Source organism: Oryza sativa, chromosome 5, assembly GCF_034140825.1.
Source record: "Oryza sativa Japonica Group chromosome 5, ASM3414082v1".
NCBI classification, from domain to species: domain Eukaryota; kingdom Viridiplantae; phylum Streptophyta; class Magnoliopsida; order Poales; family Poaceae; genus Oryza; species Oryza sativa.
In genome coordinates this window covers 24,664,124-24,672,996 of record NC_089039.1, presented here as the reverse complement: position 1 = coordinate 24,672,996, position 8,873 = coordinate 24,664,124, and the positions used below count along the sequence as shown (strand labels likewise).

The following is an 8,873-nucleotide window of genomic DNA, read 5'->3' as shown; positions in this document are numbered from 1 at the left end:
CGTATTATGCACCCTACCTTGCATTGCATCTACAGCTTACCTAACAATTAAAATGGAGCAAAGCAATTCTGCAACTAACTCATTTGTCTGAAATAAAAGAACAAATCAACATCAACCATCCATGTATAGCTAAGCTAGCCCATGGATGCAGAGATATATATTTATGACCAAAATGAATACTCCTACTACACAAGATCTAATCCACATGCATGGCATATCAATTCAAAATTTGAAATTTATGCATCATAAATTTTTATATTATAATTTGTGTACTTGGTCGGCATCATTGAAGGGCATCAGCTCAACCTCAAGCAACAACCATCACCCATCCATCCATCCAAGCCGACCACCAACCAGAGCAAACAAACAAATGGTAGTACACCACCAGTGGCAGTCCACGTAAATAACATCCAAATCGAGGCCCCATCTCGCCGCCGCTCTCTATAACTAAAAGAGGAGAGGACACCTCACCCCTTTCCTCTCCCTGGCTCGCTGACAGGAGCAAGGTGGGAGCCAGCCAAGCTGCCAAGGTCTCCTCCTCCTCCTCGCTCGTCGATTCTCCTCCCATCAGCGGCGGGGGATAATTGATAGCGCAGACCCGTCGATCGATCGACATTTCGGAATTTTTGATCAAAATTTAGAAGTTTTCGTTCAAGGCTATTTCGATTATTACGATAAAATTATATAATATTAACGGAGGCTAACCGAACGGCGATGGTATATTATACTGTGAGTTAAGCAAAATGAAATGATATATTAGAACTTGACAAACTCAGTGACATATTGTAAAATATGGATAAAATTATGGTTGTTCACTTAACTACCTATTTACTACTCCCTCCGTCCCAAAAAAAGAATCTAAGACCATATGTGACATATTCTAATGCAATAAATCTGGACAAAGGTATGTCCAGATTTATAGTACTATGATGTGTTACATGCAGACTACGTTATTTTTTAGGATGGAGGGAGTATGGTGCAACATTTTTAGAGAAAAAAACCAAATATTATACTATAAGTCCATATCTTACACGTTAAATTACATACACTTATAATACAACTTTCAAATTATACAATGCAATATTTCACATTTTAATGGAGAAATATGGAAAAACGATCTGTTTACTATTTAATTATGAGAAAAAATATTAGTCCAAATTAACATATAAAAACTAAAAAAACAATATGAAAGAATTAGGAAAATACCAATATAATTATATACATATTGATGAGAGATAGTCATCATATATCATGCAATGAGGAAATGAGACTATTGATGGTATTATTTTTATCCTTTTTTAGTCAGTTCTATCTTATCATAATTAATGAGCCTGTGTTAATAGAATTAACCATCCCGTATTAGTAGAAGTTTATATCGTCATGTATCAATATATCATGAGATTATTAGTAATAGCTAAGTACACCGATCCAACCATACTGTGCAGAGATGATAAAACTGCAGTGGGCTTAGCATATCACGAGACTATCGGATAATAGATAACTCATCGTTAATTGTGCTAAAGAAAAAAAGGTAAATTACAGTTTGTACTGTATATTCTTAAAATTTTTCATATTATATCACCATTTAACCATTCTTTTCATTTACACAACATCTAACTTTATATTTTAATTTGGACCTTCCCATTCTATCCATCTTCGGATCCGGTGACACTACAACCATTCCGCACACTAACTCTCTTTGCCTTTTCTTCTTTCCTTCGACAGTTAGGGAATTGTCAAATCCAGCAAGGAGGAGCCCGATCTAGCGTCTCTGATCTTCATCGGGTCGACTCCTACCTTCCCATGTCCCGACAAGCCCGACACCCCTTACCTCAACGACGACCATGACAATAGCGTGCATAAACGATGGTGGAGGAGAAAAGACATCTCAGTGACTAGGGGGTGTGGTTGCGCATGTAAAGGCGGAGAGGAGGAACGTTGGTGGCTCATGGAGAAAGAGCGATGGTGGCGGTGCGTGGAGTGTCAATTAGTGGTTATTGGTGGTCTAAGGAGTTTGCTCTTGACACAATCCCCAACCTAGTTTGTTGGATTTTTTTTCTCTGAGTACTGCTGATATGTTGGTCATCAGTCATCGTAAATAAATAGCTAGTTTTAAAGTAGTAAAAAAATTGAGATAAAAGGTGGAGTACTCGAGTAAGGATGAAAACGCTTTAGAAACGGAGGAAAACCACTTTTATTGTTTCCGTTTTCCATATTCATTTCGAAATCGGAATTAGAATCGAAAACCATGGATACGAAAACGGAATCGAATATTATCGAATAAAAAAATGAAGCGAATACGATATCGGAATATAAAAACCCCTTAAGCTGAACTTCTTAAAAAATGAATGAAGACATGTAGCTTAATATATTTTTTAGACAATAAATCGATATTTATAATTTATGTCTTGAAGCTAGAGCCGTGCCAAACAAGCCCTAAATCGATACTTCTAATTTTTATTAATTAATAATAATACAATTAGGTGTACACTTTATTCTTTTTTGAAAAAAGAACTATATTCATCTATAACTGCATTAGTACTATGGCACGTAGTATAAATCTAAATATTTGGAGCAGAAAAGTATGGAGCTAATCAACTGAGAAATACTTCATTTCCAGTTAAAAAAATTCTAAATTCGTTTCCTGAAATTTTCCAAATTTGTTTTGAACGGATAGTAGCATTATCATATTCGTTTACATTTTCGAATAAAAAATTCGAATTCATTCGGTTTCTCGGATCCAGATAGACTTGGCAAATACTGTAGTTAAATATTCCCTGTAACTCTCCCCATTCCTTCCCTTGGCGTAAAATAAAAGAGAAATCTCCCCCCGTCTCGTCGTCTCCTCCGCTCCTTGCGCCTCCCCAAGACGAGTCGCGGCTGAACAGAAGAGGGGGAGTAGGCGGCGATCTCCATCTGGCGACTCGCGAGCAGAGCAGGGGAGGGGATCCTGGTGAGCATCTACATCCTCTTTCTTTCTGATTCATCTCTCTTACTTTTTTTCTGGAATTTGCTTGCGTTTGTTCGTTAACCCTAGCTTCTCTTCTAGATCTGGAAGAAGCTCTCCTCTTAATTTCAGCGCCTTAACCTTAATACAAGTACCAGTTTGAGTTTGTTTGTTCCCAAGTTGGATCCGGCCCTGGGTAATTTCTTTCTTGCTGAAGGTGGAGAGACTGAGCTGAGCTATGGACAACTTGTGGCATCTCGGGGATGAGTTCCGTGGGCAGTCGAAGGTAGTGGAGGACCGTCAGTGGTCTCTCATGACATCGAAGTTGGCTGAGATCAACAAGTCCAAGGCGGAGAGGACGAATGAGCTTGACTATGCGCGGATGAACACCATCCCTGATGTCAAGCAATGGGATAAGGTATCCTACCACCAAGATGAGAGCAAGATGGACCACCTCAATCTTGGCCTTATGAATCTAGATCTTAAGATGAACGACATCAGGATGAATGACGCAGCTATGAAGAATCCTTTCCGCGGCATGGCCTACAACATGAATCAGCTGTACCCCAAGGGAGGCAATGGCAATGTTAACTCGTTCAAGATGAATGTTGGGGTCAACAAATATTTGCATAGTCCAAATGGCAAAGATGTCAATGGCAAAAACAGTGGTGCCAACAGCAATGGAAGTAACAGCAGCGGGAACAACAGCAGCAACTCTGCTGTTGACAAACGATTCAAAACATTGCCAACAAGTGAGATGCTACCAAGGAATGAAGTGCTCGGTGGATATATCTTTGTTTGCAACAATGACACCATGCAGGAGGATCTCAAGAGGCAGCTTTTTGGTATGTGATCCAACTTACCTTATCTTCTGAATCATCACTTGGCATATTGTTCCGAGAATAAATTCATGCTGCTATTTACGATGATCAATATCAAATAACCTTCTGATATATAATCATATATTGCTGTTCTGCAGGGTTGCCAGCAAGATATCGTGATTCAGTCCGAGCAATTATTCCTGGTCTACCTCTTTTCCTCTATAACTACACGACCCATCAGCTTCATGGGGTATTTGAGGTGTGTTAATTTCCTTTTTCAGATACTCATAAATCATCTTATGAATTTCATAAGGAGCTCTTTACTTGAAAACGAAAGATCCATAAGCAGCCATGAAATTAAGTGCAAATGTTCACTTATAGATTGATTATTCTAGCATCTTTTTAAGTATTTATATCATTGTTTTGGAAAACATCTGATGCTTCAGCCTATTTAACCAACAAGTATGAATATAGCTTTCGAAGTTTGAACACCTCGCCCCTCACACTTTGTGAGGCACTCCAAATCTATGTTACTATGTACCATACTCTTATAAATGAGCCAGATTACTGTTTCTGTGCATCATTTGACTGGCCTACTCCAGTTTTCATTACGCACATAGTATTTCACTGCATGCATGTTAATTGTTATACTGTTACACAACATTTCTGGGGTATTCATCATTGTTCTGTACTGAGCTACTACTTTTTAACGCTATCTGGGTTCTCATTTTTATGCTGCACTGTTTCTGCCTGAAATTGTTTTTGCCTAATTATTATGAAATACTTTTGTCTTTAAATGAAATTTGTGGAACTTTTCTGTGACATGATAATACTTTTGGGACTTTATTTTGCTCATAAACTTCTATTTGTAATCAACAATGTACCCCAATAGAAACTAACAGGTTATTGTTGCTATAACTGTTTTTGCTCATATCAGGCTTCTAGTTTTGGAGGATCTAATATTGATCCCACTGCATGGGAAGATAAGAAGTGTAAAGGTGAATCTAGATTCCCAGCGCAGGTAATGGTTACAGCTGGCGTGTGTTTATTTCTCATTTACTTTTGGTTTCATGCACTGATATTCTGCTATATTCATTCTACTAGGTGAGGATCCGCATTAGAAAGCTCTGCAAGCCTTTGGAAGAGGATGCTTTCAGACCAGTGCTGCACCATTACGATGGTCCAAAGTTTCGTCTTGAGCTCTCCATAGCTGAGGTATGTAGGTTATTACTATTACTGTGCACATGGTTTGACTATAATGTTACTATATGCAGTATTGAATTGCACAACAAAAATGTGGCCATGCAAACTGAGCAATATCATCTTAAATTTACAGACCTTATCACTGCTAGACCTTTGTGAGAAAGAAGGCGTCTGAACTGTTGAAGAGGTGGTTGCTTTGAGGCTTTAGTACATATCGCTCTTGTATGTTGTGGAAGGTGGTTCACTATGTTCTCATGTTCGTTAAGCGCAAGCTGTTGGTTGCCCCCTGCAAGGACCTGGTACTTGAAGGCCTCTAATACGTGTGCCTGTCTGTATTGTGCCGTCCGTAATCTTGAAAATGTGTATGTTTTGCTATTTATGTATTTTGGTAGAGTACACCCAGAAGGGAACCCCAAAATGGGGGGATACTGTAATGCATCATAATGCCCTAAATAAGGGCAGTTGATGTTCAGAGTGTATTCGTGTTGTATCTTAAAAACCTTGCATTTGCCTTAATGCTGCTTTGCACTTCAAAGTTGTGTTTTGCTCAAGTTTTGCTTAGTAGCAACGTAGCATGCCTTTTATTTACTCCATCGCTTGGCAATTTGGCATGCCTACTGATGATTATTTGGCTTTGATATTTTATTGGTCTTGCATTACTGTTACTTTGGCTGGATGCTGTAGAGTGCAGACACAAGAAACGACCTGCTGCTGCACTCAACTAAAAATGTTTGGTTGCACTGGTTTTATATAACATTGAATGACGATTGAATTGTGGTTGCGCTGCACCAATTTGTTACACAGCTGTTGATTGCATCAGTTCAACTGCTCCCAAACTGACAAGGAGTATCACCTGATTTATTGGTGGACTGTCTCAACCTGTCTCAGTTGGAACCTCGTGTAAAGAATGCGACAATCGATAGGTATAATCTCACCAATTGTCAAAGTTCAGTTGTAAAACCATTAAACAAGCTTGGTATGTCAAAACCCAGGATCAATATATTCTGTTCATATCTTAGCTAGAGCAAATGATAAATGATTCAATGCACAAATGTTTGTTCATTTACCAACCAAAAATGTTAGACCAGTGCTTGTTCATCTATCAACCAAAAAATGAGTACATGAATTGTACACCAGCGTGATCCATCATGGCTCGCCGGCCTCCGGGATGCTTTGCAGCGTGGGCTGCCAGTGCCGTTGTTGGTGGTGATCAACCACCTCGCCGGCGTTGATGATACCCGCAATCACCTTCTCGTCGCCGGCGGCGGTCATGGACGCCATCTCCAGCAACTCCTGCAGCTGCCTCTTGCTGATCCTGATCCTCACCTCGACGCCCGTCATCTCCTCCCTCTCCGGCGACCCAAGCTCGCCGTCGTCTGACGGCGCGGCGGCGCAATTGCCCATCTTCTTCTTGCAGTCTTCTGAATATCGAAGAGGCCGTTCGTGCGAGAGACGACGTATTTGTAGCTTCTGAAGAAGGCAGAGAAGCGGGTCAGAAAGGGTGGCTGCTGCAACGTGCAAGCTGCGGAATTTATCCACTGCAATACAGTGCAAACTCTGAATTCCAATGCCAGGTTAGACCTGCTATTTTCTCTCTCTCTCTTTCCTGACCCACAGAAACTGGGTTTAATGCAACTGTTCATGCACAAATGAGAAATGCGCACTCAATTCCAAATTTGTGCTTTTAATACTTGTTTGTTGTTTCAAAAGTGTACATTTTTTGTTCAAAAATACCTGTTTCAGTCTGAATAAAAGGTTGCAGTTCTTGCACGGAGTAGATAGCAAAAACTGGGAGTTGCAAACCGCAGCCATCATCGTGTGAACTTTATGGGGGAAAAACTATGGCAGATGCGATCAGGCAGTCTGATTTTCTTAATGTTTACAGTTTAGTGTTGAATTTTATTGATGTTTTCTTGGAAGCATACAGACATTTCACAGCATATAAACAATGTTTTACTAAGTGGTAGAAACACGAGCATTTAACAAATCAAACAAGGAAGCACTCGTAGTTTCTTTCTGAAGCATTTCACCTTAAACAAAAGAACACCACACGTGCATCTTTGAAATACAGCGTACTTTCCTCTGATAAGTTGTCACAAGATGGTCACAAGATGAAATTCTTGGACAAGGAGGCAAATTTGACCATGCTGACAAATTGTCCTCTTAGATCATGGTTACAGGATGAAACTCTTGGACAAGGAGGCTAAATTGTTTACAATGATAAATGAATGCTCAGCGTCAAAAAAAAAAAAATGAATGCTCAGTTTCAACTTTTACTGAGTTGCACTCCGTTCGTGTACAAAAGTTGATTTATTTTAGAACAGAATGAATACTATATTGTATTCGTCGGTACCCACCTTAAACAATAGGATTTGTTCCTGTGTGAAAGGAACTGTTCATCATCAGAAATATTTGTATGCAGTTCTAGTAATCTCAAAGCTTCCAGGAAAGCAATTATATAGTTGGCTAAGCCCATAACTGCAGGTGATGTGACTGTACCACCTAACAGCAATCTTTGTCAGATCCAATTTTTATTCGGTTCAGGAAAAGCCCATCAATTCGATAACCACTAATCTTGAATCTTTTGCAACTGCACAGTGGTTGAAGGAAGTCAAAATGGTTCGAATTTATTGTCTGAAAAAAATGGTGCTAGGATCGTATAGAAGGACCTTGCTTCGTCAGATACTTAAACTTGGAAGTCTTATAACTGGGACTTTAATTTCTAGTAACAAATTGATCTAGCAATAGAGCTAGTAAAAACAATGGTCTAAGATTATTGTTTGCAGTGATCCTTGATCTGATGACCTCTACCAGTATCAACTCAATTGAAATTCCAAACTTGAAATAGTAGTATATATTAGAATGAGCGTACACTGCAGTACCAAAAGTGAATAGTATCCAATGCTGGATACATCTGACACCTGATAAGATTAACAATCCGAAAATGCAGGTTCTTTACAAATATGATGAGCACCCTGAAATAAACAACTATTACAGCAGCCACAAGATTGAATAAACTCATGTGCACAACAAACTATAGATCTTTGACATTCTAAGAACCAAGAGAATCTTAAATATCAGCAGAAGCATCTATGTAAGAATCCAACAATGCAACTGATTACTGATCAATTAACCACACTTACTAGATACAGCCAGTGTGTGTGTAGAGTCTAGAACTGCCTATACAGCGAAGTTAAGAGCTAGCCATGTTCATATGCCCACCATTTTGTTTGTGCCAAACTACAAGATAAGCTCCAATCAATGGAGCTGAAAATGAGATACAGTTGCAGAATCATAATTTATGCTTCGACCCAACTGCCTCTGATCAACGAATTTAATTGCACCTTTTGATCCACATAATTGATAGATAGGAGAGTACCACCGTACTAGGCTTGGTGATCAGATGCTAGTATTGCCAACGCAGATATTATCTATCTTTATGGACTACTGATGGAACAGTAGTTGAAGATCTCTGAACATTAACTGTTTGTAGAGGATCTCTGAACATTAACTTGTGAACCAAATAAGTCAGGAGTTTACGGCTCGACATTAACGACGACCAGTAAGTAGAATACAGCCTGCATGGAAATTTTCAGAATAAACACTCGTACAGGTACAGCAAGTGACTTGAATCCTTCATTAATTTCCTGAACTGCTCTGCTTAGTGTTTTCTGAATTTACAGTTAACCTAGTACTCTACTATATGATCATCTCACGAAAATCAAGGTCAAAACTACACATGAGCATTCAGACATCCAAGCTTCCTTTCCCTCCTCCCAATGACATATATAGCCACCGTGATTAAACATTATTCCCAACTTAATTAATTCATCCATTGATTAATCAAGCTATTGGAATTCTAAAGCACTACTGGATCGATCCAAAACATCCGCGATTTTTCC

At 39.1% G+C, this 8,873-nt stretch overlaps 1 protein-coding gene across 2 annotated transcripts; it reads left to right on the top strand.

Annotated features, from left to right (window-relative positions):
- The first annotated feature begins 2,840 nt into the window (after positions 1–2,840).
- Positions 2,841–5,506, top strand: LOC4339218 (B2 protein). 2 transcript variants are annotated; one of them, XM_015784763.3, is made up of 6 exons: positions 2,841–2,953; positions 3,165–3,792; positions 3,927–4,027; positions 4,706–4,789; positions 4,873–4,983; positions 5,105–5,506. In XM_015784763.3, exons 2-6 carry the CDS (start codon positions 3,186–3,188, stop codon positions 5,144–5,146), a joined length of 945 nt encoding a protein of 314 aa, XP_015640249.1. In that variant the 5' UTR covers positions 2,841–2,953; positions 3,165–3,185; the 3' UTR covers positions 5,147–5,506. The 2 variants fall into 2 exon arrangements, with proteins under 2 accessions (XP_015640249.1, XP_015640248.1); XM_015784762.3 differs by having other exon boundaries at positions 3,050–3,792.
- Positions 5,507–8,873: the final 3,367 nt, after the last annotated feature.

What these genes read in the sequence shown, in the direction of transcription:
- LOC4339218 (XM_015784763.3), top strand. Translation starts at nt 3,186, where the DNA reads ATGGACAACTTGTGGCATCTCGGGGATGAGTTCCGTGGGCAGTCGAAG. An exon ending in AGCTTCATGGGGTATTTGAG is followed by an intron (nt 4,028 to 4,705) that starts GTGTGTTAATTT and finishes TGCTCATATCAG; the next exon opens with GCTTCTAGTTTTGGAGGATC. An exon ending in AATCTAGATTCCCAGCGCAG is followed by an intron (nt 4,790 to 4,872) that starts GTAATGGTTACA and finishes TCATTCTACTAG; the next exon opens with GTGAGGATCCGCATTAGAAA.